This window comes from Malassezia pachydermatis, assembly GCF_001278385.1.
Source record: "Malassezia pachydermatis strain CBS 1879 chromosome Unknown scaffold3, whole genome shotgun sequence".
Taxonomy (NCBI): Eukaryota; Fungi; Basidiomycota; class Malasseziomycetes; order Malasseziales; family Malasseziaceae; genus Malassezia; species Malassezia pachydermatis.
Window position 1 is genome coordinate 592,503 of NW_017253140.1, and position 19,520 is coordinate 612,022.

Sequence of the window (19,520 nt, forward strand, 5' to 3'; positions counted from 1 at the left end):
CACGAGGGGTGACCAGCCATGCCATCAAAGAGGCGCCATGAGAGTCAGAGCGTATAGAGTTGGCGGCGGGGGTATCGAGTGTGCCATTGGATCCATTGGCACTATTATTTTGAAGAAACTGGAAAACAGCATGCTCGTCAGGCACCCCACGTAGGGCTTGTTTTTGCTGTTGATAAGTGAGTAGCTTTTCATCCCAAAGTGTCCAAGGCATGTCACTTCGCACGCATGAAGGGTGCTTCTTCTCATAGTAGGTGAATGAAGTATATCCAGGCAGACCAGAGAGAACATTCTCTGCTTCCTGTACTTTTGCATCCCATGCTCTCTGACTCACAATGGACCTGTGGTAAGAGAATCACAAACGCACCAGGACGACTTCGGCAGCGGTGCATCGCCTTTTCGCTTGGTAGATGATCCCATTCTGGCGCCGTTGACAATATTTTCCATCCGGAGACCTCGACTCCAGATGATAGCTGGGATTAGGACACCGATGAATACGTACATGCCGCACAAGGGACAGGCTCGACATCTTCCCAGCGAGGTGAATCACGCGTGACTTCATGCGTATCCAAAACCTGTCTCTCAATTACTTCCCTGGAATAGGGAAAGGAAACCGAAGAGGCATGTACCTCACCATGAGACGCTTTGCCTGATGGAATACGCTCATAAATGGCCCATTGGCAAAGACGAGTGCATTCGGACATTGGCAATCCATACAGGGAATCCGGCTCTACGCCTATGCACCAGGAAGTGGCATAGACAGGTTCTATCCACTTCGACAGAAGGGCACCCTGGACGCCTACCTGATTCCACAACATGATTTTGTCGGTGCAAGACATGCTGATGCTGGGAGGTGCATCTGGTCGGCCTTGTTGTAAGTCTTTTATAGCATACCTGGCTTGGTGCGCAGAATACAATGGTCCAGAGACATATAGAAATGGTTTCTCCCACGTACAAGAGGCTGCGCCTTGGAAGTTGGAAGAGTGGAAGGTGCATGACCATCTTGGGAAGTATTGCGTGCAAACAAAAGCGCTGTAGAAGCTTCACCACCTGGAGTAAGTACGTCGGGTACATACATGGCCATGTTGATATATACCAATGAACAAACATATGAGAACGTAATCGCCACCGAATAGGCTTCTGTTGCGCCCATGCAATGGGTTCATAAATGCGGGGTAAACCATCTAGAATGGGGGCATCGGACGACACTTCTTTGATGAGCCTTTCTAAAAGCCATATCCTAAAACAACGTCGCGCTAGCACTTCGGCATGACAGTCATGTACAATATCACCATACTTGGACAATTTGTTGTAGGGAGTACACTTGACGCCTGTGGCCAAGGCGACAGGTACGAGCTCATACGTGTCCAGTTGCAAAACCACACCGGACAATATGGTCCATTCAAGCCTGATATTAGTGTATAGAAGGCATACCTTCCATTTGACCTTGGGTGTGGCTTCCCACCACCTTGCGGCAGGGACATAAACACATCTATACAAGCTTGAGCTACCGCATCTGCAATGTTCATATTACTGTGCGAGGTGGAGAACGTCACGAAAAAATGCCCCTATTTGTGTTGCTCTACAATTTTTCCTTGGATGACTCCACATCATTTATACTGGCCACAGCTAGTTTTTCCACGAGCGCGTCCGTGTCATCTTTGGAATGCGTAGTATCATCTTCATCTTCCTTCTCTTCTGCATGTAGCTTGTCCATACCAGTATTCATTTCTTCAAACAAGGTCTCTAGTTCGTCCTGAATATTTAGCTTTGCATGCGTCCAACTTACCTTCCAGCCGCAAAGCTCAGCCAATGCCCGAATCGTATCATCCACTTTGCCTTGGCAAAATATATCTCTAGTACCAGGTGTAGAGAAGTCAAATCCTTCCTCTCCCAGGTTGTTCCATTTTGAGAATAGACCGGGCCCTATACCTTCACCAACCTTTTCCAGGTTGAAGAGAGCTCGAGGACAATAGGCAGGCACCTCATCAATTAAGGATGCAAATGGCTGTACCACAAGCGATGTTCCCATTACCAGAAGTAAATCTGCTCGATGGAAGTCTGAAATCCGTCGAAAGAACCGCTCAGGCAGGTTCTCTCCAAAAACTCAAGTAAGTCTCTTAGTCATGCACATACATGTAATGTCTGGTTTGATAGCAGGAACAGAGCTTTTCTTTTGACAGGTAGGCATTTCACACCGTGCAACTTCTCCTGATCGCACCTTAGCTTCAAGCCAATTTTTGGACACTTTTGTCTTGCATTCCATACATCGCGCTTTGGCAAAGGAACCATGCGCTTCAACAATCCGTTCCTCATCCAAGCCAGATAAGTGCTCTAGAGTATCGACTAATACAAGTAAGTACCATAATCATACCTACTGTTTTGTGTAAAGACCCTCAGTAATTTGCCCTTTTTATCCAGCAACTTAAAGAAGCAATGCGTGATAGTTGGCCGATATTTTTTGCCATCTGGATAGAGTTCTTCAAACAAAGTATAGAACGGCTTGGGATTCTTCCGAAAATAGTTAATGTCGAATAATGCCTCTGGATACGGCAGATCATACTTCTCCAGAGAGGCATATAAACCTGTCACAGGTGAGCGAAAGTCAGGGATGCCGGCACTTGTAGAAATACCAGCTCCTGCCATAACTACCACTCGAGATACTACAGTGAGCTGAATAACACAACACACCTTTTTCACTCAAAAGCATCTCTGCCACTTTTTTTAACCCTTTACTCTTCATGAGAGATTCTTTCGGATCTGTCATGATGGCTTATGGGTCGTGAGACTCCAAAGTGGGCTCGTGCGCAGTGTATTCATCACGTGCGAGGGATCGCGTAAGTCTCGCCGTAAAGACCAGTCGCCATCACTAGCGAAATTGCGTTCCAAGCGCACTCTCTCTCCATGGAAGAGGAAAAGACCAATAATGACAACAAAGAGAAGAAAAACGAGTCGAATTCTATACAGCCTGTTGCACTGAAGGCTGCATTAGCTCGGGTAAGACAGGTATTAGCATTGATTGATATGCCCCTTGCGCAAGAGCAGCCCTTACCGCCGCGGCCTACTTTACAAGCCGGATTACTGTATGGACTCCAGGACCTTTTAACTCATCTAAATGGAGTGTTACATATACCAAATTCTGGTGCCCAGGGTATTGCAGCGGCTATTGGGGCGGAGACCGGTGGACCTACACCTGCTGAAGGCCTTGCACCCTTTGTTCAGATCGCGACGAACATGATTCATATGTCAAACCAAGTATCATCGCTATTAAAAGAACATGTACAGACATCACCCAACGATATGGGCGCTATAGGTATCCTGGAAAAAGCCTTGGAAGCGTCTCCTCTTACGAAAGCCAGTGAAGATGATATTATCCTTCGCATGAGGAAAAAACGCCGTCTTGTGGACCAGACTAGGGCTCCATGTAAGGTGCATGAAGTCACTGAATCTTTCGTGAAATCTACATCGCGAAGCCCTATTTATCCTCTTCCTAAAACGCTAAATTTCATTGCCACCACGTCTTGGTTGGATGACGTATTAACAAACATGAAAGGACATCCCCTTCCGGAATCACTTACAATGCTAGTGGAAGCTTTTAACGAGGATATGAAAAAGAAATGCGAGAATGAGTCTTTGATCCTTGTCAATCACCAGGGTCATGTTATCTTACCGGCTCACAGAGTTCGTGCCCGTGTTGCCTTTTGTCAACCTCACGGAGGGGAGATCCATGTGGAAATTCGTGGCGTGGGTCTTGTCATCTTAAAATTGGAAGACAAGAACCAAAAATTGCAAATCATTAACCTTGGAATCTGTGCACCGAGTGAATACCCTAATGTATGTTGTACTCCTGCTCTGACTCACAATTTAGTTGCGTAACAGATCGTCTTCCTCGTTACTGCCCTCATCATACGCTTATTATAACGAAATCAGCAGTCACCTCCTTGTGTATGCACTGAAGTATCATGAAGAATGCTCCGATGATTTTAAGGCGATTGCACAATCTCTGATGCATATTTCAGCATTACGAACTCTATATGACCCATTACCTACACCTGCCACTTTTGTCCAGCCCATGATCTCTCGCGTCACTTTCACCGAGCTGGACTGGGACCGAACGCTGGATCGAACACAGAGCATTGTGTGGAAATGGTGTCGTGTTTTAAAACAAGACCAATCTGACCAAGGCGAATGGTGTGCCTATTTTCCTAGCATGATGTAGCAACACGCATAGTGTGTAAAGTGTGAAGTCTCACGTGGTCACGCAAGTCACGCCACTTTGCTTGGCCACTCTTGTTCGATATAAGGCAAAAATATTTTGTGCCTCGATTTATCAGTCCTTCTTTACCTTTCCACACCATGGATCTGGTATTGAACTTGGCTGACGAGTGGGTCCTGGATGCAGCCTGGGCCAAACTTCTTCCAGCCTCTCGGTTCTCCTCTGCCTGCACAAGCTCCACGTTAGGTTTTGCTAACCAGACCATCTCGAACGTGGAGAAGTTAGCCCTATGTGGCGCCCCTGGCAAGGAGGTGTCTTGGCTTCCTCGCGATAACATCATTCGCCAGATCGTATCTCTGTATATTTTGACCTATATCGGTATTTTGCTTCTCTACTTCTCTTGCGCCTCTTTCTCTTACTACTTTCTTTTCAACAAAGACCTTAAGAAGCACCCTTTGTACCTTAAAAACCAGGTGAAGCTCGAGATCCAGTCGTCCCTTCGTGCCTTCCCGTGGTTGGACCTACTTACGCTTCCCTGGTTCGTACTTGAAGTTCGTGGCTACACTAGGGTTTATGACCGATGGGACGAATATGGTCTTTGGTACTTGATTTTCAGTGTGCCACTTTTCCTCGTCTTTACTGATATGTGCATCTACTGGGTCCACCGTATCGAACACCACCCAAGCCTCTATAAGCATGTGCATAAGCCCCATCACAAGTGGATTGTACCGACTCCTTTCGCATCCCATGCCTTCCACCCGTTGGACGGTTATGCCCAGAGCTTGCCATATCACATTTTCCCTTGTATCTTCCCGCTTAACAAGCTCATGTTTTTGGCTCTGTTTGGATTTGTTAACCTATGGAGTATCATGATCCATGACTCTGACATGATTAACAATACTGGTTGGGAATTGTATATCAATGGTCCTGCTCACCATACCTTGCATCACTTACACTTTACATGCAACTACGGGCAATATTTCACTACCTTCGACCGACTCTTTAGTAGTTTCCGTGAGCCCCAGGCCAAAGATGATCCTCTCTTGGAAGCGCGGAACCGGATGAGCGCGAAGGTAATTAAGCCGACTAAGGCAGAATGAATAATAATCCCTTGTATAAGCCCCCTTTCTCGACTTGAAGTCGGACTCACCATCTCTCCTTTTGGCTTTTCCTTGGTATATTTAGGGTTTTCTTTCCTATATTCCATCTGCGGCTTCATTCTACAGAGCTACATGACTACGATAGCCCTTGTAGATTACCACTATACCTGTAATATCCCTAAAGTATCTGTTAGCTTCGTTTCCAATGGCTATCTTGCAGGAAAGCCGCCAAATGCCTGCTGCCAGTCTAGTAGAATGTTAGATCAAATCATGTATCAGCATACGTACTTGTAATAGCGGGTGGCCTGCCACAATCTGCAGGAAACGTTCAAGGCCTTCGCGCCTGGTCTCAATGACTTCATCGGAGAATCGATTGGTGAATACTTTTCCAGGCAGCGGGGGAATGTTCACACGTGAGGACTCACGCTCCAGCAGTTCGCGAAAGTAATCAAAATCGGAATAACGACGCCAGACAGAGGAATATTTCAATTTGAAGGCAGGAATATTTGTGCGCGTGACAACTTCGTACTCCGTATACATCTTGCGCCCTTGTCCTTGCGTTCGAGGGTTTCGAACTTCCACTTCCAGAAAATTTTCTGGTATGCCGTAGATGTCATCAGGAGCGTCCGCACGAGGAGCCGTACTTTCTACTCGAGCAAAAGGAGAGTAGCCTGAAGGGTATATGGATTTGGGTTTGGGGGCTGCGTTTGCTTTCAGAGCAGATTGCTGGATGTGTCCTTCCGCGGAGAATTGTGACGGAGGCGCATGTATTTGGTCGTGAGAAGCTGCACTTTCAAATCCATTCCGCGGGATGGTGTCATACTGGTTATTGTAACGGTAACCATCTGTCGAGGGGTCGTTGCCAAACTTGCTTTCTGTTTGCAAGTTTGTCTGGTCAGTGTCCCAAGCATTGTATATTGAGTGCTCAGCCCTAGAATCTTGGATTATTTCTTTCTCCGCAGGACGGCCCCATGGATGTTCTTCATCAATCTCATCCTCAATCAACTTAGTGGATTCAAGCCCTTTCGCCCCGGAGTTGGCAGGCGGCAAAGAGGTACCGCCCCAAACTTCCGCATTAGATGTAGTCAGAGGATTATCACCTAGTCCTGTGTTATCTGAAAAGAATAGCGACATCTTTTCTACCAATTATCGGCAAAGCGATGAGATACTGGAGCCAAGCGATCTGGAGTGTTGCGACAACCTGTCGACCTGTGCGCAAGCGCGTGCGCGTGCCGACACATGTTTAGGTCAGATGGGGGTTTAAAATATTTTAAGATTCCCCACAAGCAACACTGGTTTTCATAGTCAGCAGCATATTTTCCTGCAAGGTCAATAGAGTTGGGTACTCCGCTATAGGAGTGGGACGTGTAGCCATCAATCCTAGAACTACGGCATAGTTTCATGACATCTGTCCGATAATTAGACGGCACAAGACCATGGTGAAATTTACATTGAGACCAGTAAACTCCCTATCATACTTAAAGGAGGAATTTGTGTATTCGTCCTTTTCACCATAGACTGCTTTTACAAGTAGTTGACCCGTTCTGACGCTGTTAAGAAACCATACAAGATTCAACTAGATCTCTCACGTTTAAACAATCGTGCAAATGGTCATCCTCTGCCGAAGTATGCATTATTGCTACGCAGAGTGACGAATGTTCTTGGTTTGAAACCGAAAAAAAAATTCTATAACTTATTAACATATTATTATGGCCTATACGTTTTGTTACATTTAACAAAAAAACTGATGACTACCAAGAAGTCCTCTAATTGTTCACGAGCACTGCTAATCTTGCATTATGTCAGTGTCAACATTGACGCTCACCATGTGTCATAATGCGCTCGAGCCATGTCTGTCCATGGCATATTCACGTGACTCTTTAAAACTACATCAAACCACGTGATGAGTTAGGTGTGAATGGAGGGCAGGCTCGGCTCCCTAAGGTCGTTGAGCCACGCAGGCTTTTCTACTCTAACCTTCCACCGGTTGCATCGACGCCTTTATTTTCGTCAAGATGTCTGCTGCCGCTACGGTCAAGACGTGAGTACTAATCTAGTCGGAGTATCTTGTATGATTTGTGTGCGTAACATGCTTCTCGCGCATCGGTGATGGTGTTATGGCTCTTTAGCCAACTATAACCAAGCAAAGAAAATGATTCTTTCATTCCGGAGAGATGAATGTTTGCCACGCAAATCTAACAGATATCCGACACACTCGTCATGTGAACGGTATACTGACATTATACAGCTCTGTGCCCAGCGCCAAGGATGTGCTCGTCCCTGAGACGCTTCTGAAGAAGCGCAAGGCTGATGCCAAGCTCCGTGAGGAGAAGCAGGCCAAGGCCCTTGAGCTCCGCAAGGTATGTTTTTACGCTCCTACATATGTATGGCATGCGTTTTGGCCCTCCGTCGATATGATGTACAACAACCACTGTGGACTAGACATGGAAATCTTTGTCGATGATGTCGCAAATATACCATCTTTCGGGGCTGATCCTAAAGACGGAGGTGTCTGTCTATCCACGTGAGGGTAAACAATTGTGCCATATGATGTGGGATTTCAGTTTGTGACAGTGCTAACTCTCTAGGCCCGCAAGCAGAAGCGCCAGGTTATCTTCAAGCGTGCCGAGCAGTACGTGAAGGAGTACAAGGCTGCCGAGCGTGAGCAGGTTCGCCTCCGTCGCCTTGCGAAGTCGCAGGGTGACTTCTACGTGCCGGCTCAGCCGCGTGTTGCCTTTGTTGTTCGTCTTCGTGGTATCAACAACATCGCCCCGAAGCCGCGCAAGATCATGCAGCTGCTCCGTCTTCTGCAGGTCAACAACGGTGTGTTTGTCAAGCTCACCGCCGCTACCCAGCAGATGCTCCAGCTCATTGAGCCGTACGTGGCCTACGGTGAGCCGAACCTGAAGACCATCCGCGAGCTTATCTACAAGCGCGGTTACGCCAAGATCAACAAGCAGCGCATCCCCATCTCGGACAACAGCCTGATTGAGGAGCACCTTGGCAAGTACGGTATTATCTCGGTTGAGGACCTTGTCCACGAGATCGCCACTGCTGGCCCGAACTTCAAGGCTGCCAACCAGTTCCTGTGGCCGTTCCAGCTCTCGAGCCCGACTGGTGGCTTCAGGGCCCGCAAGTTCAATCACTTTATCGAGGGTGGTGATGCCGGCAACCGTGAGTCGGACATTAACCGTCTTGTGCGCCGCATGAACTAAGCGTCACTCGATGTATGTGTTTTAGCTCTCTCCCTGCGATTGGGATGGAGCTGGGAAGGGCTCTATCTCATGTCACTGTATTTATCTGCATATGGTGCAGATGGTAACTTCTCTACCCTCTAGTCATAGGGGTCTGCTACGTTTGTATCCCGTAGAGTCGATACCACCAAAAAACTTGCTTCCGTCTATTGACAGTCACTAAACGGGCTTATTCATCTACTTTGTTTCAGTGTCAGTATGCGGCTCTGCGCGCAACTAAGGCTTTTGGGTCCGTTAGTCAGCGAGGCTGTACTGTTGCCCGTGGCAAGTTTTTACAGAACTGTACCGAAGAAAGAAGAAATTTGTAGAATGTATTATTTTACCTACTAGGCCGTTCTTTTTGTTGTTACAACATGTTGGGTGCTGCCAAGGGCAGAGAGGGCTGACACTGGCCACTGGACGCAGCCACCTAGGAAGGGAATAAAGTAGACGACTTCTGCGAAGCCTTCACGTTTGTCACAAACCCATCAGTATGAGTGTTGTGGGTCTTGATATCGGTAATAGCAGTAGCAAGTACGTGTCATTTACATGCGGGAGAACTAACATGAATTAGGATCGGTGTCGCGCGTGCGCGTGGTGTCGATATTGTTTCCAATGAAGTGAGCAACCGCAGCACACCGTCCCTGGTGTCGTTCGGTATGAAGGCGCGTGCTCTTGGTGAGCCCGCGGCCACTGCGCAGACTTCGAACTTCAAGAATACTGTGGGGTCGCTGAAGCGCCTCATTGGTCGCACTTTCCAGGATGAATCTGTGCAGCAGTTTGAAAAGCCTTTCGTGAACGCTGAGCTTGTCGATGCCAAGGGTGAAGTGGGTGTCAAGGTTCGCTTCCAGGGTGAGGAGCAGGTGTTCTCTGCTACACAGCTTCTTGGTATGTACCTCGGTAAGCTGCGCGACACGACACAGGCTGAGCTTAACGGCGCTGGCGTTAGTGACGTCGTGCTCTCGGTGCCGATTTGGTTCACGGACGCGCAGCGTCGTGCAATGCTGAACGCTGCAGAGATCGCCAACCTGAACCCTCTGCGTGTGATGAATGAGCCGACTGCTACTGCGTTGGGCTATGGTATTACCAAGACGGACCTGCCTGAGCCGGACAGCCCACGCAATGTCGTGTTTGTGGATATTGGCCACTCGAGCTACCAGGTATCGGTGGTGGCCTTCTGCAAGGGCCAGCTGACTGTGCTCGGTGCGTCAGCTGATCCCAACTTTGGTGGTCGCAACTTTGACCGTGCGCTGATGGAGCATTTTGCTGAGGAGTTCAAGGGCAAGTACAAGATTGATGTGTTCTCGAACCCGAAGGCCACCTTCCGTCTTGCGGCGGGCTGTGAGCGTCTGAAGAAGGTTCTTTCGGCCAACACATTGGCTCAGCTCAACGTTGAAAGCTTGATGAATGACATCGACGCTGCTTCGCAGCTCAAACGTGAGGAGTTCGAAGCCTTGATTGCCCCGTACCTCCAGCGTATCCACACTCCTCTGGACGCTGCGCTCGAGCAGTCGGGTCTTACCAAGGATGAGATCCACAGCGTGGAGCTTGTTGGTGGTAGCTCGCGTATCCCTGCGCTCAAGGAGAGCATCGCGCAGTGGTACGGTAAGCAGCTCTCGTTCACGCTGAACCAGGATGAGGCTATTGTTCGTGGTTGCACACTTGCATGTGCTACTCTCTCGCCTGTGTTCCGTGTGCGTGAGTTCTCGGTGCACGACATCTCGTCGTACCCGATCAAGGTCTCGTGGGAGCCTGCGCCTGATGTGCCAGACGAAGAGAACGAGCTGGTGGTGTTCAACACGAACAACCCGGTGCCGTCGACCAAGATTCTGACCTTCTACCGCAAGGAGCCATTCACGCTTGATGCTTCGTACGCTGAGCCGGGTACCTTGCCGAAGGGTATCAACCCATGGCTCGGCCGTGTGACTATTAAGAATGTGGCCCCGAACGAGCAGGGTGAGCACTCGATTGTTAAGGTCAAGGCTCGTCTCAACCTGCACGGTGTGCTTAACGTGGAGAGTGCCTATACTGTGGATGAAATTGAGAAGGAGGAAGAAGTCCCTGTTGTCGACCCGAATGCACCGGAGGGTCAGGAGCCGAAGACGGAGAAGCGCGTGGTGAAGAAGCTTCAACGCAAGGATGACCTCCCTATCGTGTCGGGCATCGGTCTGCTTGATGAGAGCCTGATTGCCGAGATGAAGGAGCGGGAGGGTCAAATGTACGCTGCCGACAAGCTCGTGGCCGACACGGAGGACCGCAAGAACGCTTTGGAAGAGTACATCTACGACACCCGCAGCAAGCTCGACGAGCGCTACTCTGCCTTTGTGCAGCCGCAGGAGAAGGAGAAGCTTCTTAGCATGCTGGCCGAGTCGGAGGACTGGCTGTACTCGGACGAGGGCGATGATGCGGCCAAGTCGGCGTATGTGGAGCGTCTCGACTCGTTGCAGAAGGTTGGTGCCCCCATCGTCTTCCGCTGGAAGGAGTTTGACGAGCGTCCCCGTGCTGCTGCGCAACTGCGTGAGGTGGTCAACAAGTACATGAGCGTGTTCGAGAACGAGCCAGAGAAGTACGACCACCTTTCGGATGATGACAAGACCAAGGTCATTGAGAAGGCAGCGAATGCCAGCAAGTGGCTCGAGGACTTCATGTTCAAGCAGAGCGAGCTGCCCAAGAATGTCGACCCGAAGTTGACTTCAGCTGAGATTCTCAAGAAGAAGGACGACGTGATCTACGTTTGCACGCCTATCCTTAGCAAGCCCAAGCCGCGTGTTCAGCCGGAGCAGCCGAAGGAGGAACCTTCCAACGAGGACACTAAGCAGGGCGACATGGATGTCGACTAATGGCCACTACTACATATCATAGGAAGGAATATACGTGATGTGCTGAAACATACTTGGATCGATGCCAGTTTGTTTAATTGTAGGGTCACTGTCTATGAAAGTCTTGAGCAAGCTATTTCTTTAGAATTCAATCCGCTAGATATCGTCCCAACATCATGGTGGGATGAATTTACATCAGGAGGGCCGAAAGTAGCGCACTCACACCTATCGTGAGTACGCTCATCCATGCTGTATACACGGTCGGATCTAGGCGGAAAGCCCCACTGGTAGAGGTGGGTACGGGTGTCACACCTTTCTTTTCGTATGCCACATTGTTCATGCCAGACGTCGCAGCAAACACAGAGCCATTGCCCACATTATAAAAGTCGACCAGCACAAATGTGGGGTATGAGTTGTACTGCTTTGCACATGAGTTAGCGTCCCGCATGATCGAGTCCACCGAGTTTGTGACATTCAATTTGTCGCGTGCTGGGAGTTTGATTTCTTGACCCGCTATCGAATCAACATTGTCGCGGTAGTGGTTAATTAGATACATCATCTGAGACGTATCTCCATCGTAGCGATCAGGCGTGCAGTTGAATGTACCCGAAGTTTGGTCGTATGGGTTTTCCCAAACGTTCTTGAACTCTGGGATAATATAGTTCACGCGGCTCAAGTCCGATTTGTAGTCCATGAAAACAACAAGGCGTTGTTTCGAGTCAATCATCTCCTGCAACGTCGGCCATTGGTCCTTGGTTACCGTATCTGAGGGAGGCTTGTACGCTATCTGATCCAGACCATTCTTTTGGAACGCAGATGCCCAATCATTCACATCAATATTGTCATTATTGGCAATAATAAGAGTGACGACTTCCGTTGGGTTTTGATTCATAAAGTCAGATACGTTGGAAAGGTAAAGCTCCAAAGGCGTGCTGCCCAACGAACAAGAAGTGTGGCACAACAAGACACCAGACGGGTTAGCAGTGTCGTCGCTTCTAGAAGATTTGTGCCCTTGAATTTGTAGAGCACGAACACCATCGCTAAGCTGCGCATTCACGCCAACGAGCTGGTTAGTGCTCACCTGTGCCATGGTGCCTAGAGCGTACGAGTTATGGGCACCCAGGAACGTAACATTGGAGTACTTGCGACTGCAAAGCTCGGATTTTCCGTTACACTCTGTAGCTCTCTTTGTTGCCATCGATGGAGCCGCCATAACGCTGGCAACAGCAAGTGCCACCACGGTTCCTACACATCTTGCGAGCTTCATTGTAGTGGTGGGCAAACTTCTAAGGCACTTCCACAGCCACCTCCATGATTATCCTCCCACGTGGAGTACAAAGCACTATCCAATCATAATGTGTTTTATGGGCCAAACGTATCTTTGTTACCCCCTGAAAGTGCACGTACCAACCAACAACTCAGAGCCAGATTAATCTCGCTCACTCTCCGCCTGGCTCGCCAGCGCGCAACTATCGACAAAACAGGCCACCTGCTCCTTTATATTGTCCATTGAGTTCATAGACCCAGGGCTGTCAGCAAATAATCGGAGTTGGTGCTCTTCCGCAGCTTGCGTTATCATGCTCAAATCTTGCGCGGTAAACGCTTTCCGAAGTGACGCCTTCAATATGCGTAGCAATAGACCTTATGTTAGTGATTTTCCTCGTACCTTTGTCATAAGGGCAATATCGTAAGGCTTGAAATGCTAGTGCCTTTACTCTTGACTTGAGCTCCGTCGTCAACCGGTTTGCTTGGCTCTGCCGCACTTCATAATCGATGGCAAGATGCCATAAAAGTGCCTCTCGAGGGTGCGATAGCAATGCTTGGTCTAAGAAAGAACGAATTCGAGAGGAAGATGTATATTCCACCATATAACGTAGTCCCAGGAGCCAGCCCCATATAGGTCTTACACATTTTGCGGGTATAACTTCCTCTTCGATAATCGCTCGCAGCTGCTGACCCACTCGCTCCAACTGTTTTAGCGTCGCCAACTGATATAAAAAAGTTGTATCATGGGGGAATTGTCGAACCAGCATAGCGCCTATCTCCCACTCTTCATCTGGGTGTAGGTGGGATTTGTGCTTCTTGCTTTTCGCCATTACCACAAAGCGCTGCATTCCATACGCCAGCTCTGTTCGAGTAGGGTCATCAGTATATGACAGTGCATCTTTAAAAACCTGAATGCTTAGATGCATTTCATTTGTCACACTTTCATGACCTTCACGTTGGAGTATGTGCTGAACCATACCCAAAGCATATGTATGAACAAAACATGGCTTTGTCTGGGCATGCTTCCGTAATGCACGCAACAACTGTAGTTTCCCCGTCGCAGAGAGGGTATATGGGATGGTGCGCAGGTCGCTACCTGCATAAGACCATTGTGCTTGCAGAGCTACCTTCAATGTATGAAGGCATGCCGTGTTCTCATCCAAAGACCAATGCAGCTCCGCCCACAAAAGCCACAACCTAGACAGAAAATATGAATCGCGTGAGGTAATAACTGTTGTTGGCGTTTGGCTGAGGACTTCCACAAAAACCTTTGAGGCTGCTTTGATATGACCAGTCGTACAAAGCTCCATTTGTGCGTAAGCGAACCATAAAAAGATATTGTCAGGAGAATTTTGCAGTTCTTGGCGTAATACGCGTTTTGCACTTCATCGTTAATAGTCAGTATACGCACCTGGTACTCTGACCTGCTTGTACATATATCATGGCCAGAGGAACCGCTAGGGTCTGGTTCCAGACGTTATTACCTATGCTCGAAAGAATGCATCGAAGAAGAAGCAGACATGACTCTGCTAGGCACGCTTCTTCTTTTGTTAGCGTCGCTAGAACATGTACCCACGACCCACGCGGGTCACTTGATGTTTGCTTAAAAAGCGTGTGAGGCAGGAGAGGAACACGCTGCACAGCAGCAGCAGTACCGCGGCTTGGAAAAAGGCCTTTCCACAGCGAAGATGGCACTTTGAGAGAGGACGAGGAGGGGGTGAGATGAGGATAGCTTAGGGTATATGAGAGTTCCTTTGCTTGCGTGCGATCTGGTAAACTTTGCCGTGCTGTAGCTAGCAGCCAGTGGGACGGAAATCCTAATGAGGACCAGAATGCATCCAACAGTATAAAAACAATGTCCCAATCATTTGATGCAGGCAAAAACAGAAACGGCACCAGGTCTGATGCGATCACGTAGGTGTATGGATCCGGTCGAATGCCATCATTGGCATCCTGTTCCAAAAAGCGCGGCGTTGTCCTTGCACTTGCAAGCAATTCCTGGTTTGCCCAACGTGCCCACTCATCTCCTTGTGAACCATCAGGCTCAACCGTTTCCGTTTCTTGTATTAATTCTAATTGGGGCGCGATGGTATATATTGGCGGCGTATGGCTCAATGAGAACCCATGATATTCAGATGCGTTGTCTCCCCAGCGTGGATGCTCTGCGTCCCACCATGCGCTGAACAAGTCTAATACGCTCTCCGTATCAAGCGATAGTGGATATTCACGAATGGAGCAGACAAACAACTCTAACAGTGCTTGAAAGATAGCATATCCAAACTCAAAATATCCTATGGTTAGTATAGCGTGAACATACCTGCACTTCGTAGACATACACAAAGACTTGTTACCAGTTGAATACGCGCTTCATCTAGATCTCTTTCAGAGTATTCCGATGTAGATGTATAGGTGGTTGAGGTCAAATCATGTAACGCCTCAGCATACAGAGCTGCCATGTCATCCACATGGAATCGGGACGCATCGGATGCACGAAACGACAAATACTCTTGCCATAGCCCTGCCTTTTCTGATGGTGTAGAAACACTTCGGCAAAGTAACGTACGCCAGGTCTGATCCAATTTATCGAATGACCATACGCCGCTGTCAGCAGCAATGCGTAGCTCAGCTGTCCGTAGTTCCAAGGCCTCTTTGTTTCGATCTGATGCCTGGAATGCTCGCTCCAGAACTGCTAGTTTTGTTCGTGCCAAAGAAGCATAGTGACTAGAATTTCGAAGAAAGTCAGCGTCACCCCACATTTTTTCTTGGATATCCACGAGTTGTAGCCATGCGTCAATGTCGCAGGGGTCCTTGCCTACCTGGGCATGAAGACTTTTCAATGCCGTCTGTAAGGATGAAGCGTCTGATTTTTGTGGCAAAGTTGAATATGTAGAAGGGGTCACAACAGTACGATTACTCTGAGAGGAGGCAGAAGCAGCGTCATCTTCTAGTTCTAGTGTGACATAGGAGTCTTTGTCTTTCGTCACAGCGGTCTCGTGCCTTGATCTGTGTCGATGGTGACGCGCGGATCGGGAGGTCTTGGTATCTTTGGTCAGTGTAGTCGAACGTACCTGACCCAATCCGATAGGGACGCCTGCTATGCTTACTTGAGCCATACATTGCTGCAGGTACATCGCCCTGTCTATCGACCACAAAGAGAGACGACGTACGATCTTTACGGTGATGCTGTTTAGAGGAAAACCTATCCTTCTCGCTCTTCACCTCATCTACACTGTCTGTAGCAGGTTGAAACGAGGCGAACGATGGTACATGGCCCGTGGGCCTTGGCGTCATGCTTTAGGAGGGCGCGTTGTGTCACTGTGGAGGAGAAGTATGGCTTACGTCACGGCGTGTGGGCCTATTGAATAATTCCCCGTTTGGGCCTGCCGCGGGCGACACGTCGCTGGCTAGCGCTTACGACGCCTCTCCAGTTGCCACAGCGTCGCGTCGGTTGCTTCGATCTTGTTCCCTTGCGACTGTGCTATTGGCAAATATGGTGGATCACAAGACAGAGCCCCAAGAGAATTTGAAGGATACGTCTTTGGCGATCCTTCGCAACAAGAAGTGTAAGTACTATGCGTCCTGATTAACATGCAGCGCCCAACCGCTTGTTCGTGGAGGAAGCCACCACAGATGATAACTCGGTGGCGTGCTTATCGCCCGCCAAGATGGAGGAGCTTGGTCTCTTCCGTGGCGATACGATTCTGATTCGCGGCAAGAAGCGCCGTGATACTGTTCTGATTGTTCTGAGTGATGAGGACACCGAGGATTCCAAGATCCGTCTGAACCGTGTTGCGCGCAACAACCTGCGTGTGAAGCTCGGCGATCTCGTGAATGTGCATGCATGCCACGATATCAAGTACGGCAAGCGTATCCATGTCCTGCCATTCGACGACAGCGTCGAGGGTTTGCAGGGTAACCTCTTTGACGTGTACCTGAAGCCGTACTTCCTTGAAGCCTACCGCCCTGTGCGTAAGGGCGACACGTTCGTGGTGCGTGGCGGTATGCGCGCCGTGGAGTTCAAGGTCATTGAAACGGACCCTGCTGAGTTCTGTATCGTGGCCCAGGACACCGTTATCCACACCGAGGGTGATCCTGTGCGTCGTGAGGACGAAGAAGCTAACCTCGCTGATGTGGGCTACGACGACATCGGTGGCTGCCGTAAGCAGATGGCACAGATCCGTGAGATGGTCGAGTTGCCATTACGTCACCCGCAGCTCTTCAAGAGCATCGGTATTAAGCCGCCGCGCGGTGTGCTCATGTTCGGCCCCCCTGGTACGGGTAAAACGCTGATGGCCCGTGCGGTGGCAAATGAGACAGGTGCCTTTTTCTTCTTGATCAATGGTCCTGAAATCATGAGCAAGATGGCCGGTGAGAGTGAGTCGAACTTGCGCAAGGCGTTCGAAGAGGCGGAGAAGAATTCGCCTGCGATTATTTTCATCGACGAGATTGACTCGATTGCACCGAAGCGTGAGAAGACCAACGGTGAAGTGGAGCGCCGTGTTGTTTCGCAGCTGCTTACACTGATGGACGGCTTGAAGGCTCGCTCGAACATTGTTGTTATGGCAGCGACCAACCGTCCGAACTCGATCGACCCAGCACTTCGTCGTTTCGGCCGTTTCGATCGCGAGGTGGATATTGGTATTCCTGACCCCACTGGCCGCTTGGAGATTCTTCGTATCCATACCAAGAACATGAAACTGGCCGACGATGTGGATCTCGAGCAGATTGCTTCAGAGACTCATGGTTATGTCGGCTCAGACATTGCTTCCTTGTGCTCAGAGGCTGCGATGCAGCAGATTCGTGAGAAGATGGATCTCATTGATCTGGATGAAGACTCCATTGATGCTGAAGTGCTTGACTCTCTAGGCGTGACGATGGAGAACTTCCGTTTCGCCCTGGGCGTGTCCAACCCATCGGCCTTGCGCGAGACAGTGGTCGAAGTGCCTACGACGACCTGGAACGACATTGGTGGTCTCGACAAAGTCAAGCAGGAGCTCCAGGAGACGGTGTCGTACCCTGTCGAGCACCCCGAAAAGTTCCTCAAGTATGGTATGTCGCCGTCCAAGGGTGTCCTGTTTTATGGTCCTCCTGGTACTGGTAAGACACTTTTGGCGAAGGCCATTGCCAACGAGTGCCAGGCAAACTTTATCTCCATCAAGGGCCCTGAGCTACTTACCATGTGGTTTGGTGAGTCGGAGGCGAATGTCCGTGATGTCTTCGACAAGGCACGTGCGGCGGCGCCGTGTGTGATGTTCTTCGATGAGCTGGACTCGATTGCCAAATCTCGTGGTGGCTCGGGCGGTGACGCTGGTGGTGCTAGCGACCGTGTGATCAACCAGATTCTTACGGAAATGGATGGTATGAATGCCAAGAAGAACGTGTTCGTGATCGGTGCCACGAACCGTCCGGACCAAATTGACCCTGCTATTCTGCGTCCTGGTCGTCTCGACCAGCTCATCTATATCCCTCTGCCGAACGAGGCTTCTCGTTTGGACATTCTCCGCGCGACTCTGAAGAACTCTCCTATCTCGCCCAAGGTCGATCTGCCCTTCCTTGCAAAGCACACGCATGGTTTCTCGGGTGCTGACCTGGCAGAAGTTTGCCAGCGCGCTGCCAAGCTTGCTATCCGTGAGTCGATTGAGGCTGATCGCCGTCAAGAGGCCGAGCGCAAGGAGCGTGGTGATGATGTGAAAATGGAGGAAGATGCCGCTGCTTCCCTGGAAGAAGAAAACGATCCTGTTCCTGAGATTACACAAGCTCACTTTGAAGAGGCTATGCGCTACGCTCGCCGTTCTGTGTCGGATGCTGACATTCGTCGCTACGAAATGTTTGCATCGACACTGCAGCAGAGCCGTGGCGCTGGTGGTAACAACTTCCGATTCCCGGAGAGTGGTTCAGGTAGCGGCCAGGCACCGGCCGCAGATGCCCCTGCAGCGCCAGCCGCAGCAGCTCCCGCTGCTTTTGGCACGGACGATGCGGATGATGACCTGTATGCTTAACCAACCAACCAATGCCATGCGGGAGTGCCCCGCCGTAGCTCTGTAGCTCTGTAAGTTCGTATTGGGGGCCCTATTTTCTTGTTCGTCGTAGCCTCTACAGGATCGTTCCTAGTCCTTTATTTACATTATAAACCGGAGAAGCCCTGCCAAAAGGGCAAGGCAGCCGCATGGGAAGAGCCACCGAATATCCACCCCATACATATATGCGGGCCGAGTCGTAACGCTGGTGTTAAGTTATTCTGTACGTACCAGATGGTAAGTTCCAACAAAGGGAGTAGAATGGCCGTATGTTGTAACCATAAAGGCCAGAGCCTATGTCTTGGCATGATGAGGGCAAGTTGGAGGTACACATACATCACATTCCAACAGAGAAGTCGGAGCGGTATAGACGCAGGCATCAGTGGTACGTGCGGGGGTCTTGCAGGTATAGCCACCTCTGTACTGCTTGTCCTCCGGTGAGTGGGGACAGCTAAAGCTTTCTCCGACGCTGGAGATGGGTCAGTAGGGTACAAAGCTAACGCATGCAGAATCTCATGGCAGGTTGGACGGCGTTGTGGATCTATATCCAGCATACTCATCATCAACTGCGCCAATGAAGGATGGATCCTGTCAAAACGTTTTGACAGCCCACGCATGCGGATCTTATCAGACAGGTTCGTGAAAGTAAGAATTTCCTCACGCAGCAAATCAATATCGTCCACTTGGGCATAGGGTAATTCGAAGAACAAGAGCAGGTGAAATAGTATACCCAAGGACCATATATCGGCCTTGCTTGAGAGTTCAGCGAGGACACCATTGTGCTGTTGGAATACCTCTGGCGGCATATATTCCATTGTACCCGTATGGCCGGTGCGATGGTGCTGCCAACATGCTTGGACTGGCAGTGACGA

General features: G+C 49.6%; 7 protein-coding genes across 7 annotated transcripts; 4 read left to right on the forward strand and 3 right to left on the reverse strand.

The window, feature by feature from the left end:
- Positions 1-1,579: 1,579 nt before the first annotated feature.
- On the reverse strand, positions 1,580-2,643 carry Malapachy_0877 (nad-dependent histone deacetylase; the record flags this gene model as incomplete). Its single annotated transcript, XM_018135390.1, has 3 exons — positions 1,580-2,103; positions 2,134-2,343; positions 2,376-2,643. 3 exons carry the CDS (start codon positions 2,641-2,643, stop codon positions 1,580-1,582), a joined length of 1,002 nt encoding a protein of 333 aa, XP_017992757.1.
- A 1,710-nt stretch (positions 2,644-4,353) lies between these two features.
- On the forward strand, positions 4,354-5,313 carry Malapachy_0912 (c5-sterol desaturase; the record flags this gene model as incomplete). The annotated part of the gene is made up of 1 exon (XM_018135424.1): positions 4,354-5,313. One exon carries the CDS (start codon positions 4,354-4,356, stop codon positions 5,311-5,313), a length of 960 nt encoding a protein of 319 aa, XP_017992136.1.
- Positions 5,314-5,468: 155 nt separating this feature from the next.
- On the reverse strand, positions 5,469-6,447 carry Malapachy_0933 (grd19 involved in retrieval of late golgi membrane protein from the prevacuolar compartment; the record flags this gene model as incomplete). The annotated part of the gene is made up of 2 exons (XM_018135445.1): positions 5,469-5,474; positions 5,602-6,447. The coding sequence occupies 2 exons, from the start codon at positions 6,445-6,447 to the stop codon at positions 5,469-5,471; spliced, it is 852 nt and encodes a 283-aa protein (XP_017992693.1).
- Positions 6,448-7,328: 881 nt separating this feature from the next.
- On the forward strand, positions 7,329-8,528 carry Malapachy_0913 (60s ribosomal protein l7; the record flags this gene model as incomplete). Its single annotated transcript, XM_018135425.1, has 3 exons — positions 7,329-7,354; positions 7,562-7,673; positions 7,902-8,528. The coding sequence occupies 3 exons, from the start codon at positions 7,329-7,331 to the stop codon at positions 8,526-8,528; spliced, it is 765 nt and encodes a 254-aa protein (XP_017992135.1).
- Positions 8,529-9,039: 511 nt separating this feature from the next.
- Positions 9,040-11,386, forward strand: Malapachy_0911 (heat shock protein; the record flags this gene model as incomplete). The annotated part of the gene is made up of 2 exons (XM_018135423.1): positions 9,040-9,080; positions 9,121-11,386. The coding sequence occupies 2 exons, from the start codon at positions 9,040-9,042 to the stop codon at positions 11,384-11,386; spliced, it is 2,307 nt and encodes a 768-aa protein (XP_017992137.1).
- A 169-nt stretch (positions 11,387-11,555) lies between these two features.
- On the reverse strand, positions 11,556-12,455 carry Malapachy_0928 (plc-like phosphodiesterase; the record flags this gene model as incomplete). Its single annotated transcript, XM_018135440.1, has 1 exon — positions 11,556-12,455. The coding sequence occupies one exon, from the start codon at positions 12,453-12,455 to the stop codon at positions 11,556-11,558; it is 900 nt and encodes a 299-aa protein (XP_017992636.1).
- Positions 12,456-16,296: 3,841 nt separating this feature from the next.
- On the forward strand, positions 16,297-18,630 carry Malapachy_0914 (valosin-containing protein; the record flags this gene model as incomplete). Its single annotated transcript, XM_018135426.1, has 1 exon — positions 16,297-18,630. The coding sequence occupies one exon, from the start codon at positions 16,297-16,299 to the stop codon at positions 18,628-18,630; it is 2,334 nt and encodes a 777-aa protein (XP_017992142.1).
- Positions 18,631-19,520: the final 890 nt, after the last annotated feature.